The sequence below is a fragment of the Erpetoichthys calabaricus genome, chromosome 4 (assembly GCF_900747795.2).
Source record: "Erpetoichthys calabaricus chromosome 4, fErpCal1.3, whole genome shotgun sequence".
In the NCBI taxonomy this organism is placed as follows: Eukaryota; Metazoa; Chordata; class Cladistia; order Polypteriformes; family Polypteridae; genus Erpetoichthys; species Erpetoichthys calabaricus.
The window spans coordinates 304,028,269-304,053,834 of NC_041397.2; the positions used below are offsets into that span (position 1 = coordinate 304,028,269).

The 25,566-nt window shown below is 41.0% G+C and overlaps 2 protein-coding genes across 2 annotated transcripts; both read right to left on the bottom strand.

Moving 5' to 3' along the window:
- Nucleotides 1-860: 860 nt before the first annotated feature.
- On the bottom strand, nt 861-10,846 carry LOC114641288 (olfactory receptor 6S1-like). Its single transcript, XM_051926689.1, has 3 exons — nt 10,838-10,846; nt 1,453-1,894; nt 861-1,276 (listed from the first exon to the last, which is right to left on the bottom strand). Exons 1-3 carry the CDS (start codon nt 10,844-10,846, stop codon nt 861-863), a joined length of 867 nt encoding a protein of 288 aa, XP_051782649.1.
- A 5,569-nt stretch (nt 10,847-16,415) lies between these two features.
- LOC114641290 (olfactory receptor 6F1-like) lies at nt 16,416-21,728 on the bottom strand. The gene is made up of 2 exons (XM_028790362.2): nt 21,624-21,728; nt 16,416-17,496 (listed from the first exon to the last, which is right to left on the bottom strand). Exon 2 carries the CDS (start codon nt 17,479-17,481, stop codon nt 16,480-16,482), a length of 1,002 nt encoding a protein of 333 aa, XP_028646195.1. The 5' UTR covers nt 17,482-17,496; nt 21,624-21,728; the 3' UTR covers nt 16,416-16,479.
- Between the last annotated feature and the right edge of the window lie 3,838 nt (nt 21,729-25,566).

Sequence of the window (25,566 nt, forward strand, 5' to 3'; positions counted from 1 at the left end):
CATGGTAAATCTGACTTGGCACCAACTCTTTCATATACAGTACATATTGAATTAATATTTCTTGATGTAGATATAATTTACTTCTTTAAATCTTTTAATCCAATACGTTGGTTTGGACATGTGTAGAGGAGAGATGCTGGGTATATTGGGAGAAGAAGGCTAAGGATAGAGCTGCCAAGGAAGAGGAAAAGAGGAAGGCCTAAGAGAAGGTTTATGGATGTGGTGCAGAGAGGACATGCAAGTGATGGGTGCAATACAGCAAGATGGAGAGGATAGAAAGATATGGAAGAAGATGATCCACTGTGGCAACTCCTAATGGGAGCAGCCAAAAGAAGAAGAAGAATCCAATAACTCAACTCCCATTCAGTTTTAGAATTATGGGCATGCTGAAAATAATCCTGAAATGGAGCAGATCCCTTGGAGAAACACATGCCACCCACACACACACACACGCACGCACGCGCACACACACACATACATACATACAGCCTCATATACTGAGTCACTTTAGACTGACCAGTTCACTGAACACCACTTTTTTAACTATGTGGGATGAAACTGGAATAACCTTGAGAAAGAACTTGTAAACCCCATGTTAGACTCATTCTTCTGGATCTGTGAGGCAGCAGTACTAGATTTGGATGGGATGATTTTAAATACTTTGTGTGCAATTAAATACAATTATAATAAAAACGTTACAAAAAATTACATTGATTCAAAATATCATGCAAACAAATCCATGAGAGTTCAAGATTAATGCGTAAATTGAAAAAAGGACACATGACACAAGATATGAATTACAGCAGCAATCAGAATATTTTATAACAGTGCTTATTTTTACAAGTTTAAAAAGAGTGCATTCATGAAGAAAACATGTTTCCATTTTTTGATAAAACCTTGTCAGTACCATCAGCAGAATTTTTGGCATTTTGTGGAAAAAGAAAATGAAGGTGCATGTATCTTTTCGCAGCTTCTTTCATCTTTTCATTTCTTAAACTATAAATCATAGGGTTCACCATGGGCATTAGAAAGTAATTCAAGCCTCCAATAAAAATTCGCCCATCATATGAGAGTCCGTTAATTCTTAACCCTGCGTGTACAATGGAGGCAGACACGTAATACATAACCACTACAGTCACATGCGAAAAACACATCGAAAAGGCTTTTGCTCGACTCTCCGTTGTTTTAAGTTTTAAAACAGAAATCACAATTCTGACATAAGTCCACAGTACGAAAAGTAAGGGCACATAATTACCAATCACAGCCACACCAAATGCTGAATTGGCATAATCAGTAATGTCAACGCAAGCCAGGGGGAAGAAACAGTCGGGTAATCACAAAAACAGTGCATGATTTTATTTGAGACACAAAAGGGCAGGTTAATAGTTAAAACTAAGAATGCAAATGGGAGAAGAAATCCAAGCATCCACACTATCATCATTATCAACATGCATTTTTTGAAATTTATAATCACATTATAATGCAGTGGCTTAACAACAGCAATGTATCGGTCATACGCCATCGCTGCCACCAAGCAGTTTTCTGCAGTCCCAACTGATACTATGAAATACATTTGTCCAATGCAAGCAGAAAGTGAAATAGTTTTGTTAAATTCTGAGAGAACTGCCAAGAGTTTTGGAATAATTGATGTTGCCATCAGTATGTCCAAGAGGGATAAATTACAAAGGAAAAAATACATGGGTGTGTGAAGCCGGTGGTCCAACGAAACCAGAAGGAGGATAAGAAAATTAGCCGTAAGCGTGATTAACAGCAGCAGAAGGAATCCAACAAAGAGAAATATCTTGTAGTCCAGGAGACCCGGAAAACCCACCAGTTCAAATTCTGTGAAGGACGCAGGTTTGGATCCATTCATTTGCATATCTCTGAGGTCATACTGGAAATAAACAGAAAGATTAAATCAAACATCATTTTAAACCCCATTTCTATTGTAAAATTTGATGTTAATGCAATGGTGCCTGTGCATCTACTTAATTCTGCCGTTACATTCCTGCAGTTTTGTGACCAGTCTACATTTTTTGATTTTGATAAATGACAAATCAAGCCTACAGCAATTAAGAAGCAGAAGGACTGAATGATATAACAGCATCTTAATTTTGATGAGAAGTAACATATTTTATCCATCAGTTGCTTTATATTAATATATCAAATATTCAAACAGACTTTGAACTGTACACAGAAATGTATATTCAGCTTATTTCAAGTTATAATGAAACATCCATCCATCCATTATTCAACCCGCTATATCCTAACACAGGGTCACGGGGGTCTGCTGGAACCAATCCCTGCCAACACAGGGTGCAAGGCAGGAACAAATCCCGGGCAGGGCGCCAGCCCACCTCAGGACACACACACACCCACACACCAAGCACACACCAAGCACACACTAGGGACAATTTAGGATCGCCAATACACCTAACCTGCATGTCTTTGGACTGTGGGAGGAAACCGGAGCACCAGAGGAAACCCACACAGACACGGGGAGAACCCGGGAAGTGAACACAGGTCTCCTAACTGCAAGGCAGCAGCGCTACCACTGTGCCACCGTGCCGCCTTACAATGAAACAATAGTGTAAATACAATTTACTTGGGCAATGTTTTAAACATAACCACCCATCCACTTATCTTCCAAACCGGAGAAGCTGAAGCCTGTCCCAGCAAGTAGATGGTGCAAGGCAGGAACAATCCCTGGAAATGGTGCCAAGTTTTAAATATAACTTATTTTTTAATAAACTAGTCTTTAAATTAAACATTGTTGTATCCAGACCAATAATACTGAGTTCTTTAGTAACAGAAATAGTTTAACTGCCTTGGCATTAACCCAGAGCATCTCTCAGGCTTGAAATTCCATGGAAAAATGGTTAACCCCGAGGGTCTCTGAGATTAAGCTGATCCAACGTGAAGTGTTAAGCCCAAATAATGCTTGAGACAGTATTCTGCTGCCAACTAATGGATAAAGTAACATCATACTGCAAAAAGAATTATAAATATTTCTTTGTGTTTTGCAACTCTATGGTAACTCGTCAGTGTTCATGAAAATGGAAGAGACTTAAACCGAAATACAAAATGGCTTGTAAATGAAAAGCTGTTAAGCCAGATTAGATCAAACTGAAACTGAACCATTAGTTGATTCAAACAATAGCAAATACAATGTGAGTTGGTCATCAGACGATGACACAGATAGTGAAGCTGACGCATACGGTGAACATGCGACTGAACTCCTGTGACATGCCTGGTGAGTTTGATTGCATGAAGCTTCAGTGTGGCAAAATGATGGCAATCAACTGCAAGGACAAGAAAAATGTTAGCCCCCTAAGCACAATGTGACCACTGTTAATGTTTGTGTCGGGAAATGTGTCACTAAGTCACTAAGCCTTGCGCTTTGTTAGCCTACAATAAAACAATGGGCAAGTTGATCATGCAGGTCCAACACTGAGATTCTACCCACTCAGTTGCATGCAACAGAAAAATATTATTGTGAGAAAAGTGCACAAAGAAAACTTACTTCTACTGTCCCGACTGAGCTGTTGCACTGGGTGTTGGTGACTGTCTTAAAATATATAACACAAAGGACGTGTACTGTTGTGGCAAAGAATAACTTCAGGAGTCTGGATGCCTGTAGTCCTAAATCTGCATCAGTATAGTAGTGGACACTAGGTATATCCTTCCTACTGTACCATATATACTCATGGATAAGTTCTCCTGCGGATAAGTCGGGACTTGATTTTACTGTATAATTTCTGGTATTTTATAATGTTGGTCGTATAAGTCAAATGCGGAAAACTCACGCTATTGGTCCAAGAGATTATGATATGCTAACACCCACCTGAGAGAGTAACCACGGAGCACACTGCCTTTTTTTCTATGTGGGTGGGGCAATGTGCTGTATCAGCGTTTGCTCCTAACCTCTCTCTCTCTCTCGTGCCGACGTGACTACACGGTAATACCTGAACTATTCCGAAGCAACATTTGCACTGATTTGTGTTTTTTCTATCTCACACCCTCGTATACCTTTATCGTAAGAGCATCCCTTATCGACGATGGAGCGTTTGATCAGAGGAAAATATGAAACTAGTTTTAAATTAAACATTGTTGAAGTGATAAAAGAAATTGGTAACTGCGTTCTGGTATTTACAGGCTTCCATTATACATAATAACATTTTCTCTTCTTTTTGGCTTGTTTTTCCAGTGGTAAAAATAAAGCTAAGGAGGTTAAGAAAAGAAACCAATGCAAACGTGAAGTATAGTACAATACCATTCATATTTATATATCCATCCATCCATCCATCCATCCATCCTCTTCTCCAAGGTCGGGTTACAGGGGCAGCAGCTTGAAAAGATGCCCAGACTTCCCTCTCCCCGGCCACTTCTTCTAGCTCTTCCGGGAGAATCCCAAGCCATTCCCAGGCCAGCCGGGACACATAGTCCCTCCAGCGTGTCCTGGGTCTTCCCCGGGGCCTCCTCCCGGTTAGACGTGCCCGGAACACCTCACCAGGGAGGCATCCTGATCAGATGCCCGAGCCACCTCATCTGACTCCTCTCGATCCAGAGGAGCAGCGGCTCTACTCTGAGCCCCTCCTGGATGACTGAGCTTCTCACCCTATCTTTAAGGGAAAGCCCAGACACCCTGCGGAGGAAACTCATTTCAGCCGCTTGTATTCGCGATCTCGTTCTTTCGGTCACTACCCATAGCTCATGACCATAGGTGAGGGTAGGAATGTAGATCGACTGGTAAATTGAGAGCTTTGCCTTGCAGCTCAGCTCCTTTTTCACCACAACAGACCGATGCAGAGCCCGCATCACTGCGGATGCCGCACCGATCCGCCTGTCGATCTCACACTCCATTCTTCCCTCACTCGTGAACAAGACCCCAAGATACTTGAACTCCTCCACTTGGGGCAGGATCTCGCTATCAACACCGAGAGGGCACTCCACCCTTTTCCGGCTGAGGACCATGGTCTCGGATTTGGAGGTGCTGATTCCCATCCCAGGCGCTTCACACTCGGCTGCGAACCGATCTAGAGAGAGCTGAATATCACGGCCTGATGAAGCAAACAGGACAACATCATCTGCAAAAAGCAGTGACCCGATCCTGAGTCCACCAAACCGGACCCCCTCAACACCCTGGCTGCGCCTAGAAATTCTGTCCATAAAAGTTATGAACAGAATCAGTGACAAAGGGCAGCCCTGGCGGCGTCCAACTCTCACTGGAAACGAGTTCGACTTACTGCCAGCAATGCGGACCAAGCTCTGGCACCGATCATACAGGGACCGAACAGCCCTTATCAGGGGGTCCGGTACCCCATACTCTCGGAGTACCCCCCACAGGATTCCCTGAGGGACACGGTCGAACGCCTTTTCCAAGTCCACAAAACACATGTAGACTGGTTGGGCAAACTCCCATGCACCCTCTAGGACCCTGGTAAGGGTGTAGAACTGGTCCACTGTTCCACGACCAGGACGAAAACCACACTGTTCCTCCTGAATCCGAGGCTCGACTATCCGACGGACCCTCATCTCCAGGACCCCCGAATAGACTTTTCCAGGGAGGCTGAGGAGTGTGATCCCTCTGTAGTTGGAACACACCCTCCGGACCACCACCCCGGTCTGCCAATCCAGAGGCACTGTCCCTGATGTCCATGTGATGTTGCAGAGGTGTGTCAACCAAGACAGTCCTACAACATCCACAGCCTTGAGGAACTCTGGGCGTATCTCATCCACCCCTGGGGCCCTGCCACCAAGGAGTTTTTTGACCACCTCGGTGACCTCAGTCCCAGAGATGGGGGAGCCCACCTCTGAGTCCCCAGGCTCTGCTTCTACATTGGAAGGCATGTTAGTGGGATTGAGGAGATCTTCGAAGTACTCCCCCCACCGACCCACAACGTCCCGAGTCGAGGTCAGCAGCGCACCATCATCACCATATACAGTGTTGACACTGCACTGCTTCCCCCTCTTGAGACGGCGGACGGTGGACCAGAATCTCCTTGAAGCTGTCAGAAAGTTGTTCTCCATGGCCTCCCCAAACTCCTCCCACGCCCGAGTTTTTGCCTCAGCAACCACCAAAGCCGCATTCCGCTTGGCCTGCCGGTACCTATCAGCTGCCTCCAGGGTCCCACAGGACAAAAGGGACCGGTAGGACTCCTTCTTCAGCTTGACGGCATCCTTCACCGCCGGTGTCCACCAACGGGTTCGGGGATTGCCGCCACGACAGGCACCGACCACCTTACGGCCACAGCTCCGGTCAGCCGCCTCAACAATAGAGGCACGGAACATGGCCCATTCGTTCTCAATGTCCCCCACCTCCCTCGGGACGTGGTCGAAGTTCTGCCGGAGGTGGGAGTTGAAGCTACTTCTGACAGGGGGCTCTGCCAGACGTTCCCAGCAGACCCTCACAACACGTTTGGGCCTACCAGGCCTGACCGGCATCTTCCCCCACCATCGAAGCCAACTCACCACCAGGTGGTGATCAGTTGACAGTTCCGCCCCTCTCTTCACCCGAGTGTCCAAGACATGTGGCCGCAAGTCCGATGACACGACCACAAAGTCAATCATCGAACTGAGGCCTAGGGTGTCTTGGTGCCAAGTGCACATATGAACACCCCTATGCTTGAACATGGTGTTCATTATGGACAATCCGTGACGAGCACAGAAGTCCAATAACAAAACACCGCTCGGGTTTAGATCGGGGGGGCCATTCCTCCCAATCACGCCCTTCCAGGTCTCACTGTCATTGCCCACGTGAGCATTGAAGTCTCCCAGCAGAACGAGGGAGTCCCCAGAAGGTATGCCCTCTAGCACTCCCTCCAGGGACTCCAAAAAGGGTGGGTACTCTGAACTGCTGTTCGGTGCATACGCACAAACAACAGTTAGGACCCATCCCCCCACCCGAAGGCGGAGTGAGGCTACCCTCTCGTCTACCGGGGTAAACCCCAATGAACAGGCTCCAAGTTGGGGGGCAATAAGTATGCCCACACCCGCTCAGCGCCTCTCACCAGGGGCAACTCCAGAGTGGTAGAGAGTCCAGCCCCTCTCAAGGAGATTGGTTCCAGAGTCCAAGCTGTGCGTCGAGGTGAGTCCGACTATATCTAGCCGGAACCTCTCAACCTCGCGCACTAGCTCAGGCTCCTTCCCCTTCAGAGAGGTGACATTCCACATCCCAAGAGCCAGCTTCTGTAGCCGAGGATCGGACCGCCAAGGTCCCTGCCTTCGGCCACCACCCAACTCACACTGCACCCGAGCCCATGGGAAGGGGGACCCACGTTGCCTCTTCGGGCTGTGCCCGGCCGGGCCCCATGGGTCCAGGCCCGGCCACCAGGTGCTTGCCATCGAGCCCCACCTCCAGGCCTGGCTCCAGAGGGGGGCCCCGGTGACCTGCGTCCGGGCAAGGGAAAACGCTGTCCAAAGTTTTCTTTCATCATAGGAGGTTTGAACCGCTCTTTGTCTCATCCCTCACCTAGGACCAGTTTGCCTTGGGTGACCCTACCAGGGGCATAAAGCCCCGGACAACAGAGCTCCTAGGATCATTGGGACACTCAAACCCCTCCACCACGATAAGGTGGCGGTTAAAGGAAGGGTCATATTTATATATTAAAACATATTTCTTGGGAGAGTCAGTCATGATAGGATTTGTAAAGAAATGTAAATTTCTGTTGAACTGAGTTTCTCTTTCTTTGTACCAATATCATGAATAAAATTTAAAAAAACTTTCCCTGAAGTACTGGATATATAAGTCATTGGACTCCTGATGACATATTTGTTCACCATTTTATTTCTAGTCTCATAGTGATTGTAAGACTCTGAGCAAGTCCTTTAACCTGTCCGTTCTCCAGTTGTAAAAAACATATCTCTATACAGTACACCCCCCAAAATTCGTAGGGGTTACTTTCCTAGAGCACCCGCGAATTGTGAAAAACCACAAATTTTGGATGTGGTTAAAAAAATGCCTATTTTTATAGTTTAAACCCTAAATATGCCCCCAAAACACTTTAATTTCTTTCAAGCTCAGCTTAATACATTACCTAAAAAAAAGAATGTAAAGGTAAACCCGTATACTGCACAGAACTGTACTGCTATGTCTCCCACAGTGCTAGAATGTAAAATACCGATGTGACCGCTATATGTACTACAATTCGTGCAAGTGCGTTTTCATTGCCAGAAGACTTAAAAGGTGCAGAGCGTTTCGACAGCATCTTGGAGCTTTAAACCTTAAACCTGTCACATAATTGGGGGTTAATACATCCCTGGATGCCAAATATTTTTTTGCTGCACTTTAAGTAAACGTCACAATTTGCAAAGAAAAAGTGAAATTTTAATGAAACACATTTTTTTTCATGCAAAGAACATCACAATTACTGCAACACTGATAATTTTACACAGTGCCAATGAACTGTAAAAAGTATTTCAAAAACTACTGGAACAATATGTACAAGGTGTAACTGACGCCATGGATGAAATCACTGAGCCAACCGCGCTTGAACTGGGTGCACGCGAGCACACAGAGGTAAGCGCTGATGCTAGCAGGTTAGTCTAGTGCAGCGGCTCAATCCCAGAGACAGTGAGGCTGCAGTGCTGCAGGATGTCACGCTTGGGTCACAGAATTGCACAGAAACACAGGAGATTGTACAGACAGGAACTTTATTCAAACACTACAAACAAACAAACATGTCTCTTTCAGAAGTAAAACGAGCTCAGTATGCAGTTAGTTCTCAATTAAAGAATAGACAAACATCATTGGGGAGCACAACAGGAGCGGGACCCCCAACAGGAGCAGAGGATGTCTGGGGGAGGAGAGAGAAACAAAGCAATCAGCCAAAAAGGACAGGTGCAGTTCAGGCTTTTAAGTAAGCATAGTGTCATGTGAGAAGCATATCACGTGACAGAGCAGCCGCAAGTAAGGGAGCAATGTGAAGGTAGTCTATCAGCGTTTTTTAAGAGGGTATTTTTGAGAAATGTCCGTGTCTTCTAGGGGTGCGTTCAGCCCCCCTGCTCACAAGGGGCTTGCAGTAGTCATGAGCTGGCTGCTCAACGAATGTACGGCACTGACTGATCAGCTCCTGCGTGCTCGCAAATTGCATTGGGAAATGACTATAGCCAGTTGTGGTGGATTTAAGGGTTCAGAGGAACAAAATGGAAAACACAAGAACACTCAGCTGGAGATGCATCACAGTCAATCAGCAGCAAGGAGAAATGAATAACGCTGTAGCGGTCTGGTGCCGCTAAGATACACGCCATCGAGAAGATGGTGATTTATTTTTAAGGTGGAGATTCCAGGGACAGCCTTGGCCTGACCCACACACACTTACAAACAGAGACAAAAACTAAGCAAACCGGTAATCAAACAGCAAATAAAGAATGTAATGAAAACAAATGAAAACAACGATACCACCCCTGTTCCCCTTACACCGATTACACATTAAATAAAACAAAGCACCAACAAAACACACACACAGTAAATCATGAAAAACGGCACTTACAGTCCTCATGTACACAGGCAGACAATTCAGACGCCAATCACAAAACGATCCAGGGCAAAACAAATAAGTACAGGTAACCCAACAGAAGGTAGGCAGAGAGACAGGAAATTGAAACACAAATTACAAAAACTTTTTTTTTGCTTTTGGTCACCGGCCCCCTTTTTAAAAGCCGCGCTGACATCCTTTGACCCCAACAGCCTCAGCAGAAGACCAATCGGAGCCACTACAGGGACTGCTGGGAGTTGCAGTTTCAAATTCTATTGGCTACTTTCACCATCCCAAGCTGCATTTTCCTCTACAGTTTCTTCCAGTTCTCTCTGCAGTAAAGTATTTCCATGAAAAAAGCCATATAAATTGTGGAGGATATTTGCAGTTTCCGCTAACAATAATTAGATAGGTTCTAAGGAAAAATCCATGAATGACTGAGGCCGCGGGGGGTCTACTGTATAGATAAAATGAAACATCTGTCTGTCTGTCTGTCTGTCTGTCCGCTTTTCATGAGAAAATTACTTAACGGATTTTGATCAGGTTTTTTTTTTTCAGGAGTGATATATTCGTGCTAATCCGAGGCAGAGGCTGTGGGGCGAGGTGAGAGGGAAGCATGACGTCAGGATTTGGGAGCCGGGCAGGGCCCTCCTCACTATCCTGTTTCACTTCTATTCAGGCGGAGCTGTGGGGGACGGCTGGTCTACTATATAATAAAAAACTAAAGTCCCTCTGAGCAATCTGATTGGTCAGTTTGGCTTTGATGACGTGAAGAAAGAGGCAGTGCGAGTGTGAGACACATGAGGAGGAAAAGAGGCATGCGGAGAGTCACCTTCAAAGATAATAATAATAGTAATAATTCATTACTAGGCAGTATATGTAAAAGCGGACAGGATGCAAGAACGTCACCTTGAAAATAATGAAAGAGTCTGAGAAGCAGGCTTTATGGGAATGAGCTCGAGAGAGGGAGGGAGCGTCCGGTTGAAGAAATGTTTACACACCCATGGATTATAAGGAAAGTAGAAGCTGAAAGTGCAAAAGGGTACTTTTACACGCCACTTTATATTGTACGTTTTTTAAAATGTGTTTTACACCATATTATTCCTTGTATTTAAATATATTAAGGAATATATTTTTATACTTTGAAAAATACATTGCAATATAAAAAGAAGGCAATAATTTACATATTTTGCAATACCTTTCAGTAAACTGAAATATATTTACTCTTGAAGTATTTTATAACATATTGTAAAATATTTCATATAAGTAGTAATATACATTCAAAAAATATGTTTTACATGTATTTCATTTGAGGAATAGAAGGATTTACAATAACAATAAACTAAAACTATTGCACATACCTGACTCATTTTTCATTGTCATTTCTTCTTACAATAAGAATTCACATCCTTCTGTTCCCACCATACTCAACTTTTATTTGCTTCTTTTACTGATGTTGCCCATTTTAAGCTTTAACATTACTCTCAATAATATGCGGAAAGGGAATTAATATTGCAAGGGTATTCATTAAACATATAACATTTATCAAAGCGTGTTAATTAAGAAGATCCTTAATGCCCTGGAGTTGTACCTATTTATATCGCTTATGGCCACTAGGGGTGTCACAGACACCCAAACCCCAGACACAAATTCGCACTGCCAAAGGCAAAACTGATGACTAATTTACTGCTTAACATCAATCCCTCAATTTTTCTTCTCACACCATACACATTTCCTACAGAGGACACAAATGACTCAAATTTGCATCACTTAAGGTTTAAGCATCTTGAGATGTACAAATTAATCATTGTGTTTGTTAAAGTGGCCTCCAAGTTCTGTCTGATCTCGGAGCAAAGCGCTAAAGTACTCATAGCACGTTTTGTATATCTTTATTGATTTGTACCTTACCTTTTTATATACATATTATATATTTTATACCCCGTAGTTTAATATTTATAGTTCTGTATTGTTGCATTAATTTACTGTTAATTGTTAGCCAATGGTTGTATTCTGCACCTCTCAAATAAAAAAATTAATTATACCTGCACACTGTATTCTGTATAAATGACAATAAAGTTTTAATTGATAAATTGATTGACCTCATAAAGAGAGGGTGGTATAAGAGGTGCTGACCCTTATGTCATCCGGCAAAGACAGACACAAGAATGACATCAGTGCTGAGTTGGCAACAGGCAGCAGTATGAGCTGGCTCTCCATTTTTCAAAAGAGCAGCTTCAGTTCCAGCTGCAGAAGAGCCTATAAAAAGGTCAGCAGGACTGACGTTCTAGTGTGCCAAAAATAAGCTGCCCTTATTAGAGCAATAAAAAGTGCAAAACTCTATTGAGTCAGCATTGCCAAGCACCGTTCATCACTCTGATATTCTAGGGTCAGAACCAGCTCTGACTCCAGACCAAAAACTGGCAAAGGAGGTGGGGAAAGGGGGGGGGGGGGTCTGAAATACTAAAAGGTGAGTGGTGTCATAAAGTCCCAAAAAATCCAATAATTATAATTAGTTGGGGGGACTTAGCCCAGTTAAATGACACCCTAGCACTGTAACTGGTCACATTGACTTTCAACCCTTTTTTTTGTTCTGTTTCCTTGATTTGCTTCCCCAGATTGGGATATACAGTGCCCCCCACCCCATAATGTCTGGGACAAAGATCAATTTTTCCTTGGTTTACTCCTCTGCTCCACAGTTTACAATTACAAATCAAACTATTTAGACATGATCAAGGTGCACTTTGCATAATTTCATTTAAGGCATTTTGCATACACCATGTAGAAATGACAACACTTCTACATGGTCCCCCCAGTTCAGGGCACCATGATGTTTGGGGCACAGCAATGGCAGGTCTATTAAAGCCGTCATATTTAGTACTGTGATAAGAAAGAGTCAAAGACATCATAAAGATTTGGGGCAGCCACCTATATATTGTTTTTCCTTGCTGCAAAAGTTGATTTAAAGTAGCACTATGTGCATAGAACAGAGTCCAGAACAGAACTGATTGCATGGAGACAAGATAGCGGTTTTAACTGATAAAACGGGAAACAACGTCATCGGAACCGGAGGTTATGTCTTTGTGACCAGAAGTGGCGTCTTCCTGACCGGAAGTGATGACATCATCGGTGCTGGAACTGGACGTGACGTTTTCTTGGCCGGAAGTGAAGTCATTGTCTGCGCCGGAACCAAGTAGGATTTCCCGAGGATGGTCTGCAAGAGACTGAGAGAGACAGCATACTCTGCTGACCCCTGGTCTGCCGTATAATTACCATTTTGTAGGCCCTTTCGCTGTTTCCCATGTGCACATGCGATATCGTTTGCATTCATTGAATGCTTGAAGTCCAGGTGCTGAGGAACATCTCTGGTGATGCTGCATAATATAATTCCATTAATTAACATTCTAAAATTTTATGGAAGAAGATGATCCGCTGTGGCAACCCCTAACGGGAGCAGATGAAAGAAGAATGTAGAATGTCCTAGAGCACATCCCTGTAACATTGAGAAAAAACAATAAAACTAACCCTGGAAGAAGTCATTAGTTCATCCATAGTTATTAAAGTTATCCCCAGTTTTGAAAGTTTTCTGTTGTTTGGGGTATGTTTCTCCAGCATCTGTGTGTCTTTTCTGTATCCCACGGGGACGGCCATCATACATGGTGAATCTGACTTGGCACCAGGTGTTCAAGCACAGCAAAATGATTCCTTTCAAATGCACATTCAATTAGGATTAATAGATGTAGATATAACTTACTTCCTTTAATCTCTTTAGTGTTCATTGACTTCAGTTCAGCTTTCATCACCACCATCCCTCAGAAGCTCACCGTGGAACTGAATCTGGTAGGGTACAACACTTCCCTATGCAACCGGATCCTGGACATCCTGAAAGAGAGGCCCTAGGCAGTCCGCATCAGAAACATAATCTCCTGTGCCATCACGTTGAACACCGGCACCCCTCCCAGGTTTTAATACTTCTGTTCACTCATGAGTTTTACTGAACAGTCAGCATGGGTTCAGACGAGGGAGGTCGTGTTTTACTAACATGCTGTAATTCTATGAGGAACCAACAAAAGGATACAATCATAGTGGTGCATATGATAGAATATATCTTGACTTTCAGATAAGATTCCACATTAGAGGTTGGGCATCAAACTTCTGTAAAAGAAATGGGAGTTCAGCAGGTGGTTTGTAGATGGGCATAAAACTGGCTCAAACACAGGAAGCAGAGGGTGATGGTGCGAGGAATCATATCAGAATTGGCTGATGTTAAGAGTGGTGTCCAGCAAGGGGTCAGTGCTATGGCCACTGCAATTTTTTAATATAAATATGATTTGGCTAGGAATATAAATCGTAAGCTTGTTACGCTTGCGGATGATACCAAGCTATGTAAACTGGCAGATAATCGAGAATCCATTAAGACAGTATGAAGGTTCGGGCAGATTTGTGGCAAATAAAATTTAATGTAAATAAATGTAAAGTGCCTCGCAGTAAGGAGACCTGGGTTCGTTTCCCGGGTCCTCCCTGCGAGGAGTTTGTATGTTCTTCCTGTGTCTGTGTGGGTTTCCTCTGGGTGTTCCAGTTTCCTTCCACAGTCCAAAGACATGTAGGTTAAATGCATTGCCGATCCTAAATTGTCCCTAGTGTGTGCTTGGTGTGTGTGTGTGTGTGTGTGTGTGTGTGTGTGTGTGTGTGTGCGTGCCCTGCGGTGGGCTGGCACCCTGCCTGGGGTTTGTTTCCTGCCTTGCACCCTGTGTTGGCTGAGATTGGCTCCAGCAGACCTCTGTGACCCTGTAGTTAGGATATAGCGGGTTGGATAATTGATGGATGGATAAATGTGACATATTACACATAGGAAGTAAAAATGTTAGGTTTGAATACACAATGGGAGGTCTGAAAAACAAAAGCACACTTTATGAGAAGGATCTAGGAATCATAGTGCCCTCATCACTATCAAGCTTAGTGTTCAGAAGCCAATAATAAGGCTAACAGAATGTCAGGTTATATAGCGCCCTGATGTGTGGAGTACAAGTCACAGGAGGTTCTGCTCAAGCTTTATAACACAGTGGTGAGGCCTCATCTGGAGTCCTGTCTGCAGTTTTGGACTCCAGGCTACAAAAAGGACATAGCAGTGCTAGAAAAGGTCCAGAGAAGAGCAACTAGGCTGATTGAGGGGCTACAGGGGGTGAGTTATAATGAAAGAGTAAAAGAGCTGAGCCTTTACAGTTTAAGCAAAAGAAGATTAAGAGGAGACATGATTGAAGTGTTTAAAATATGAAGGGAATTAGTGCAGTGAGCTGAGACTATGACTTTAAAATAAGTTCAGAAAGAACACAAGGACTTAGTTGGAAACTTGTTAAGGGTAAATTTCGCACAAATATTAGGAAGTTTTTCTTCACACAGAGAACCATAGACACCTGGAATAATTGACCAAGTAGTGTGGTAGGCAGGATGACTTTAGGATTCTTCAAAACTAGACTTGGTGTTATTTTGGAAGGGTTAGGTGGATTGGATTGGTGAACTTTGTTGGACTGAATGGCTTGTTCTCATGCAAATGTACACTCTGCTGACTCACGATTATACAGCTTCATACAGTTCTAGCGCTCTCATTAAAATTGTGGATGACACAATGGTGGTGGGTCTCATCAGCAATAAGGTCAGCTGACAAATTGGAGACCCAACAATTGGTGGACTGGTGAAAGTGCAACAGTCTGTCTCTTAATGTGGATAGGATGAAGGAGATGATTGTTGACATCAGGAAGCCCCATGCTGTGCACACCCCACAGCACATTGAGGGCTCTGCACTGGAACTGGTCAAGAGCACCAAATTTCTTGGTGTGCACCTGACAGCTGATCTTACTTGGTGAATTAACAGGACTGCCATAGCCACAAAAGTGCAACAGTATCTCTATTTCCTTCCTTCAGCAGCTGATGAAGGCAAGCCTACCTCTCGCAATCCTCAACACATTCTACATTGAGAGCATCCTAATCAGCTGCATCTCAGTCTGGTTTGAAAATTGCAGTGTCTCTGACCAGGACCTACAATGGGTAGTGCACAGAGCTAAAAAGAACATTGGAACCTCTCTGCTCTCCATTAAAGAGATCTTTATAAAGTGTTGCATCTGCAAAACCTATGGCATTGTGAAGTACCCTCCCAGTCTCTTTCTCCTATTTCCATCTGGCAGAAGGTACTGTAGCATCGGAACCAGTTCTGCCAGGTTCTGCTTCTACCTCTTGGCTGCCCAGACCCTGAGCTTTGTGCCCCCTGCCCTCAGATCTGCTCATAGTAACTTATTTATATGCAGTACATTTGTTACACTTGTTACTACTGTTGTTTTTTTACTTTAGTTGTTATTGTTTATTTATTTATTACTATATATTTCAAATGACTAATATCTATTCACTTATCTATTATTTATTTATCTATTTTTAGTATAGCATTATTCTTTACTTATCTTGCACTTGTCCTGTGTTTATGTGTATTTGTTGCACCGTGGTCATTTCGTGCCACTGTATGCTGTAACACAACGTTTGGATGGTATGACAATAAAACCACTTGACCTGACTCACTTAATTTTAAGACACAGAAAATATCTGTTGGGGATACCTGTGGCACTCAAGCACACCTACGCACCTGCATACTGGTTTCCAGTTCACTAAACACCTCACTGTGGGACAAAACTGGATAATTTCTGCAGATTTGGAGAAAAAGTATCCATTCCATGTTGACAATGACTTTCCGAGTCTTCTGAATTTCTGAGTTCTCAGTGCAACATTGGGGTGCAATTACCTTCAATATTTTGAGTGCAATTTTAAAAATGAATAATAAAAATAGTAAAAAAAATTAAATGGACATTTGATTTAAAGCAACATTCAAACAGACCCGTGAGACTTTATGTTTGTAATATTTACTTTTTTAATCTATGAATTGAAAAAAGGACACATGGCATAGACAGTAAATTACGACAGCAGTAGAAGGCTTAGTGACAGTGCTGTCATGAAGAAAAAATCACCCATCTTTTGGTAAAACCTTGTCAGTACCAATAATGGAATTTTTAGCATTTTGGGAAAAAAGAAAACTGAAGTGGAGATATCTTTTAGCAGCATCCTTTATCTTTTCATTTCTCAAGCTATAAATCATAGGGTTCGCCACTGGCATTAAAAAGTAATTCAAACCTCCGACAAAGATTCGCCCATCATATGAGAGAGTTTGAATATTGTACACTGCATGTGCAATGGAGGCAGAAACATAATGCACGGACACTACAGTAGCGTGAGAAAAGCACATTGAAAAGGCTTTTGATAGACTCTCCGTTGTTTTAAGTTTTAGAACAGAATTCACAATTCTAGCATATGTCCACAGTACAAAAAGTAAGGGCACGTAATTCCCAAACATAGCAACTCCAGATGCAGAGTTGGCATAATAAGAAATATCAGTACACGCCAGGGCAATAACAGTTGAAAAGTCACAAAAACAGTGCATGACTTTGTTAGAACCACAATAAGGCAGGTCAATAATTAAAACTAAGAACACAAATGGCATAAAAAATCCAAGTGCTAATACTATTGACAGTATGAACATGCATTTTTTGAAATCTATAATCACATTATAATGCAGTGGCTTAACAACAGCAATGTATCGATCATACGCCATCGCTGCCAGCAAGAAGTTTTCTGTTGTCCCAACTGATACTACGAAATACATCTGGGCAAAGCAACCAGCAAATGAGATGGTTTTGTTATATCCAGAAAGCACCGCCAGGAGTTTTGGAATAATTGCTGTTGTCATCAGTATGTCTAGCAGGGATAAATTACAAAGAAAAAAGTACATGGGTGTGTGAAGCCGGTGATCCAGCGAAACCAGAAGGAGGATAAGAAAATTAGCCGTAAGTGTGATTAACAGCAACAGGAGGCATCCAACAAAGAGAAGTATCTTGTAGTCCAGGAGGCCTGGGAAACCCACCAGCTCAAATTCTGTGAGAGATGCAGGTTTTGATCCATTCACTTGCATAGCTCTGAGTGCATGCTGGAAAAAAACAGACAGATGAAATCAAACATAACATAATGTTATGCACTCATTGCAATCGAGCTCCAGCCTCACTGGGTGACGTGTTTTGGAAATGCATCAAGTTAACATCATTCTGGACAAAACTCACTGAATGTCTCATCAGGCAGCCTTGGTATCACAATCATTCCTAACCCATTAACAGCTGTGTTGGCCCAGATGTTCATTAAAAGCAAGTCAGGGCGAATTGCGGAGGTCTTGAAAAAGAAAGAAGGGCCAACACTGCAAATATTGACTCTTTGCATAAACATAATGTAATTGTCAATAAAAGCCTTTGAAACTTATGAAATGCTTGTAATTTTACTTCAGTATACCATAGAAATATCTGACAAAAAGATCTAAAAACATTGAAACAGCAACCTTTGTGAAAACCTATGCTTGTGTCATTCTCAGAACTTTTGGCCATGACTGCATAGTGAAACATTTTCCTCTTAAATTCAAGGTTACTAATTTCTTCACAGTCTGGTGTACACTGTTTGAGTCTCAGGTGGGTTTTACCTTTCCCGTGATCCAATTCTAAACAGCAATGATACCAATCGTATTGTATTAGTATCACTTAACTTTCACAAACACACTTAATCTACTTAGGGTCATGTGCTGAACTCCCTTCAGTTCTCCTTGTTCACCTATGACTGTGTGGCCAGACACAACCCCAGTTTCATCATTCAATTTCCTGCTATCACCTCCATCATAGACCTGATCACTAACAAAGATGAGGCAACTTACAGAAAAAAAAGATCTATCAGCTGAATGAGTGGTGCCAGGAATACAAAAACCAAGAGATATATTGAATTTTTTGGAGTGACCATCAGTTATAAACTTAAGTCGCCACAACACATTTTGGCTTTTGTTACGAATGCTCACCAATTTCTGCTTTCTCAGACGTGCGAGGAAAGTGCAAATGTCTCCATCTGTTTTCATGAACGTCTACAGGTGCACGGTGCAGTCACATACAAACACAAATACAAATATATAAATATATAAATAGAAACAGGTTTGAGTATCCCCAATCTGCAATGCCTGAGACCAAAGTATTTTGGATATTTTTGGATGCTGGAGTATCTATCTATTTGCATATACATAATCAGATTTCTTTAGTAAGGAGATGCAGCCAAACCAACTAAATGATGACTCACGTGAATAATAATTCATATCAATGAGCAGTTACTATATTTTGTGTTGACATGATAAACATATTAAACCTCAAAAGTGATGAATATGATGTACAGACTCTAGTTGGTAACAGGGACATTGCTGCGTATTTACACTGAAGAACTTTTTTGATTTTTTTGTCAGTTTATGTCAGGAATCTTTTCTCACTTCTCAGGGAACTGGCTGACAGGGCAGGAATATCTCAGTGTCCAGTTTTAATAATGTAATCAGAGCAACTTACTGAAGTCATATTGCAATAAGTGAGAATGAAGCTGCCTTTTTTAACTATGAGCAATCTATTAATGCACAAGTCATCGGCAATTGTTAAAGGTGCCGTGCAGCCGTGCGGTTATCATGTTGCTGTACGGGGGGTGCAAAGCTTTGTCAAGTGTCTCCTGTTGTTTAGTGGCATTCAGCGCTTCATGGGCTACCTAAAGATCATCCCTCGATTCCCCTCACCCACCATGGATTGTCGATTGCGTGTCATTGCTTCCTATATAGTATTGCTATATAGTATGTTTGTCTGATGGTTGTCTAAAGATTGTTTGTTTGGATCTTTTTGTCTAAGAAGTGGATTTATAACTTAAATGGAGGTAAACATGCAGAACAGAAAAGCAAATGAATGGCTGCCTGCACTGCCAGCTACAGTCTCATTGCACTCTTGCAAATGCAACTCACAAAATAGGAGACTATCAGCAAATTTTGTGATTGGTAATAGAAGTATACAATAAAGTAAAAAATTACAACTAGATCAAATGAACTGAAACAAACAATTCAAATATACTGTATTTTGCACACTATAATACCTATAGCTAATCCCCAGTTACCCTCTAAATTAGGCCACCCGTACTCTGTGACCCTGAAAGAAGCCCTGCAAGCAAACATGCATTTAAGCCAATGCAGGGGTTCAAGGTATCTAAGTAAAAATATATTAATACTGTTCTTGTTGTTACTATCTTTAAAGTAATGCAGGGTTTCAAGGTAGATACATAAAATATATGATTATTATTATGATTATTATTACTATTACTACTGATTATTATTGAGTATAAGGCAATGCAGTTGATCATGCTATATTAAAAAATATTATTATTTGGTTCTTGCCATTGCAGGAGTTCAAGCTGTTTAAATTTAAAAAATGTACTATTATTTTTATTATTATCATCAACATCATCATCATCATCATTATTATCATTATTATTATTATTATGAGAGATTCATTAAATAATTAAAAACTGTACTATTACTTTTATTATTGTTATTATCATTATTATTATTATTATGAGAGATTCAAGCTATATAAATAAATAAAATATGTTATTATTGCTATTATCATTACAATTAAGGCAATGAGGAGTTTAACATAAAAATAAAACATATAATTGTTATTATTATTACTATTATTAGTAGTAGTATTACTACTGATTATTATTGAGTTTAAATTAATGCATTTGTTCATGGTATATTAAAAAAATAATAATATTATTATTTTGTTCAAGGCATTGCAGGAGTTCCAGCTATATAAATAAAAAAAATATGTTACTATTGCTATTATTACTATGTTACAGGCAATGCAGGGGTTCAAGATATATAAATAAAACATATAGTGATTATTATTATTACTGATTATTATTGTGTTTAAGGCAATGCAGTTGTTCATGCTATATCAAAAAAAAAAATTTGTTCAAAGAACTGCATTAGTTAAAGTTATATAAACAAAAAATACACAATTATTTTGTTTAAGACAGAGCAGTTGTTCATGCAGTATTAAAAACAAAATAATATTTTGTTCAAGGCATTGCAGGATTTCAAGCTATATAAATAAAAAATATTATATTTTTGTTATTATTATTAATATTATTAGACATTGCAAGGGTTCAAGCTACAAATATTTTTTTTTTATAATAACTACTATTACTATTATTATTACTATTGCGTTTCAGGTAGTGCAGTTGTTCATGTTATATAAATTAAAAATATTATTAAAATAATAATTTTGTTTTAGGCATTGCAGGGGCTCAAGATATATAAATAAAAAATGTTTTATTTTTATTGGTACTGGGTTAAAGCATTGCAGGAATTAGATCTACTTAAAACATACATTATTACTATTATTATTATTATCATTATTATTAAGTTTCTGCCTTACTGCTCCATATTCTCAGGTATTTTCCTCTCCAAATTCACTCCAGTTTCCCCCTGTAGCCTAAACTTGTGCCCATTAGGTCGATGGCCTCTTTAAAAGCGTGACAGAGTGAGCGCAGTGATGGACATGTTTCTGCCTCACACCTCGTGCTGCCAGGGACTGTGTCTATGTATTCTGTTCTTGTGATCAAATTCAAAAGAATGGATGGCAGATTTAGAGTTATTACTTAGAATTTAACTAAACTTTAAAAAAAAGTCATGGTTTCTTCAAATATATTCATAAGGAAAGTTACTCATATGTATTCACTTAGTATGAAGGGAGACATAAAGTAAAAAAGACCAGGACCTGAAGCCATTAATGCTGCCAGTGTAGCCTGTAGCTGTGGCAGTGACTGCAAGAATAATTTTAGAAGACTATACATGGATCATGCAAAGCTTTGCTCATCTTCTCAGTTACGCAGACCATAAAAACTTTAAATGTTTGACGAAGAGAGGAGAATGTTCAGTTTATCAAGCTGGTTTCTTGGTTAAATCCTTATCCAGACCTTCATAATTGCAGCAGAGTGGGAGATGCCATGCTGTAATCGTGTAATGGCCCACATATTGACCGATATCTGGCTGCCATTGCTGTCTGGATGATATTAGGCGGTATCTCTCAGGTATTTCTGTTGCCACTTTAAACGTTTTTTTTCTCAGCTTCACTTTGTAAGTTGTAAATGGAAACACAGGTTTACTGTAGCTTAACAAAATGCTAAATATTACTTATTTTCATCATAAAATCTCATACTTACAGTGCAGAGGGTTCTGGTCAGAAATGTGGACACCAGTATTTAGTTACATGTAGAGTGTTCATGTTTCTTTGTAATTTGTTCTTATGAGAATTCTGCATCACCAGCCACTTGTATGCCTCTTTTCTATCCTTCTTTTATTGATTGTGCTCTTTTTAAGGATCCACATGAATCTCAGTTGTATATGAGAAGGGAATGTGCACTGCAGAGGTTTCCATTAATTAACAAGATTGTCATTACTTCAGGGAACTTCAGTGTGTGACATTTTACTGAAACAGAATAACAAGTGTCATTCACACAATGGAATTATTAGCAGTCCTACAGAAATGTGACTTTTCTGGTGTAACGTCCACTTTTTCATTGAAATCATTTGTCTGTATTACAGCTAACATACATAATGAACATTAAACTTCAACAATTTTATAGTGCAACAGCATTAATTCCTTTCAACAACAGTTTTCTTTTCTCATAATTAGCATGCCTAGTAGGAGTTACACACTTACAAATTGAAAATCATCAAAGACTGAACTTGAACATTTCTTTGTAAGAGTCGCAACCCTAGTCTTGTGATCTACTCAATGACTCTGGTGATCCCGATGTGGGCGGCATATTCTCTGAAAGAGGGGCAACTGTTTTGCGATTGTCAGATCGATATCCAGGCTTCAGTCATATTTTGTGTTTTGTGAGGTAAACACAAAAAATCCTAAATTATACCGGCTGGCTGTGGAAAAAAGTAGCAGCAAGGCCAAGACTGTCGTTCTCCTTCTCCACTTCATCCAAAATACTGCCAAGGTCTTAGACTTGAACGTTTTTGAAATAGGAGTTTTCACAAACATAATCATTGTGTTATGCACTTTATTGAGCTCAGTGAATGAATTTAACATCTCAAATGAGTCCAAATGAGGTGGAGCGGCTGACAACGTGGTGTAGGAATAACAACTTGCTCCTAAATACACCCATGACCAAGGAGCTCATCATGGACTTCAGGAAGAAGGCAGACAACATCCAGACACTCATCATCAACGGGGACTGTGTGGAGAGGGTCTCAGACTTCCGCTTCTTGGGAGTCACTATTAGGGAAGACTTGACCTGGGGAACACACACTGCTGAGGTACTGAAGAAGGCTCATAAGAGACTCTACTTTCTCAGGAAGAACAACATCCCTGAGAAACTGCTGGTGTCCTTTTACCGCTGCACAGTAGAGAGCATCCTGGCCTACTGTCTCTGTGTGTGACTCTCTAGCTGCACAGTAGCACAGAGGAAAGTGCTCCACAGGGTCATTAAGGTTGCCCAGCAGATAGTCGGCTGTCCTCTCCCTTCACTACTACATAGTTCCTGTTGTCTCAGGAACATCAAGAAAATTCTTCAGGACCCATCACACCCAGGACATGCATAGTTTGAACACCTGCCTTCAGGCAGACGTTTCAGATCCATAAAGACTAAGACAAATAGACTGAGAAACAGTTTCTATCCTTCAACCGTCACCATACTGAATGCTGCTAAGTGGTCAATCTGACCGAGTGCACCTTCATGTTTACAATACAATACACTCTCATGTTTACAATACAGCTCTAAGTTAACATTGGCTGTGGCACAAGTGCAATATGACGTATGTATGAATGGATAATTTTAGTTTTAACTTGAGTAATTGTGTTTTGTTTTTTATTTTATTTTTGCACTGGAAAATTGCACCTAAATTTCGTTGGACAATGTCTCATTGCTACAATGACAATAAAGATTTTGATTTGATTTGATTTCCACACTTTGTTTATTTGTGAAGAATATCATTTATCTGGAAGCTGTCTAAAGTGTAATTGGTGCCCTGCAACTACAAATTTAATTCATTGAGTTTGTGAAACATGTCACTGTGGTAGGCAGTTTTCATGAGGATGTTGTTAAACTCATAAGAGACATCATTCTTTTTTTTCCTTCAAGATGATTCTCATCCCATCTTGCAGGTCAAACACCATGAAAACATACATGGATTCCTGAACAGGCCTTCTCTCAGGCCCAGAGTGAGGGGCCTAAAACACAGGGAGCTAAGAATATTAAGCCAAACAGGTGAGGTGGTAAGGATTGTTGGCTCCCTAATAGATCAGTTTTTGAGTATTATTGCCATTCCAGGGTTCTTTCAGTACCCTTGACAACTCTGAGCATCCTGAACCACATTGGGCTTTCTTCTCTTTAAAAATGACACCAGTGCAGATATTTATCAAGCATCATAGAGTAAGAAAACAGTCTAAACTGTCTCAAAACTCTTTGGAGTAAAGGTAATACTAATTAAGGGTGACTAATTATTGTCGTTTTATCTCTGTTTTATCTTGCTTTGCCTTTGTCTAAACTTTTGAGATTTACTACTAATGTAAAGTGCCCTATAAATAAAATGCATTATTATTAATATTATTATTAATAGCATTTGATTAATGTTCCTAATTAGTCCTACCTTAACCGGGATGATTTATACATTTTTTCTCCTAAATCATTTAGGGATTTAGGAGAAAATGAATAATAAAAATGTACAAATGATTACAATGGAAGACTAGTTTAAAAGACCTACAATTATTGAATAACTAATGTTGAAAACATGCAAAGTGTAAAAGCTTGAAAAAATTCTTGCAGTGATCCAAGCAGGCCAGGACATAAAATAACCAGTTTTACAGACACTTGCATATGATAAATAAAACGTGTAACTAATACATAAAGATATTTGTCCCTAATCAGCCAGACATTAGTGAATGCAGTGTCAACATAAGTAATGCCCTAACCAATGGTAAAAAATGCCTTACTATGCATTTGTTAAATCATTTGTAAATGTTTCAAAGTACAGTACCTAATGTATGAATTATCATTTAATCTTCTTCTTCTTCTTCTTTTGGCTGCTCCCGTTGGGGTTGCCACAGTGGATCATCTTCTTCCATATCTTTCTGACCTCTGTATCTTGTTCTGTTATACCCATCACCTGCATGTCCTCTGTCACCACATCCATAAACCTTCTCTTAGGCCTTCCTCTTTTCCTCTTCCCTGGCAGTTCTATCATTTGCATCCTTCTCCCAATATACCCAGCATCTCTCCTCTGCACATGTCCAAACCAACACAATCTCGCCTCTCTGACTTCGTCTCCCAACTGTCCAACTTGAGCTGATCCTCTAATGTCCTCATTTCTAATCCTGTCCATCCTCGTCACACCCAATGCAAATCTTAGCATCTTTAACTCTGCCACCTCCAGCTCTGTCTGCTGCGTTCTGGACAGTGCCACCGTCTCCAACCCATATAACATAGATGGTCTCACTACCGTCCTGTAGACCTTCCCTTTCACTCTTGCTGATACCTGTCTGTCACAAATCACTCCTGACACTCTTCTCCACCCATTCAACCCTGCCTGCACTCTCTTCTTCACCTCTCTTCCACAAACCCCATTACTCTGTACTGTCGATTCCAAGTATTTAAACTCATCCACCTTCACCAACTCCCTGCATCCTCACCATTTCACTGACCTCCCTCTCATTCACACACATGTATTCTGTCTTTTTCCTACTGACCTTCATTCCTCTCCTCTCTAGAGCATATCTCCACCTCGCCACGGTCTCCTCAACCTGCTCCCTACAATCGCTATAGATCACAATGTCATCAGCAAACATCATAGTCCACGGGGACTCCTGTCTAACCTCGTCTGTCAACCTGTCCATCACCATTACAAATAAGTGATTTAAATAATAAATAAATGAATTGTCATTTAATTGGCTCCAGCAGACCCCCCATGACCCTGTAGTTAGGATGTAGCGGGTTGGATAATGGATGGATGGATGGATGAATTATCATTTAATAACATTTAAAATTATTTGAATGAACCATGAACTCATAATCTGTTAAACATTACATAATGCTACCCATAACGTCTGCAATCCTTCACATGACAACTGTATCACACTAGGATAAAACTTTACAT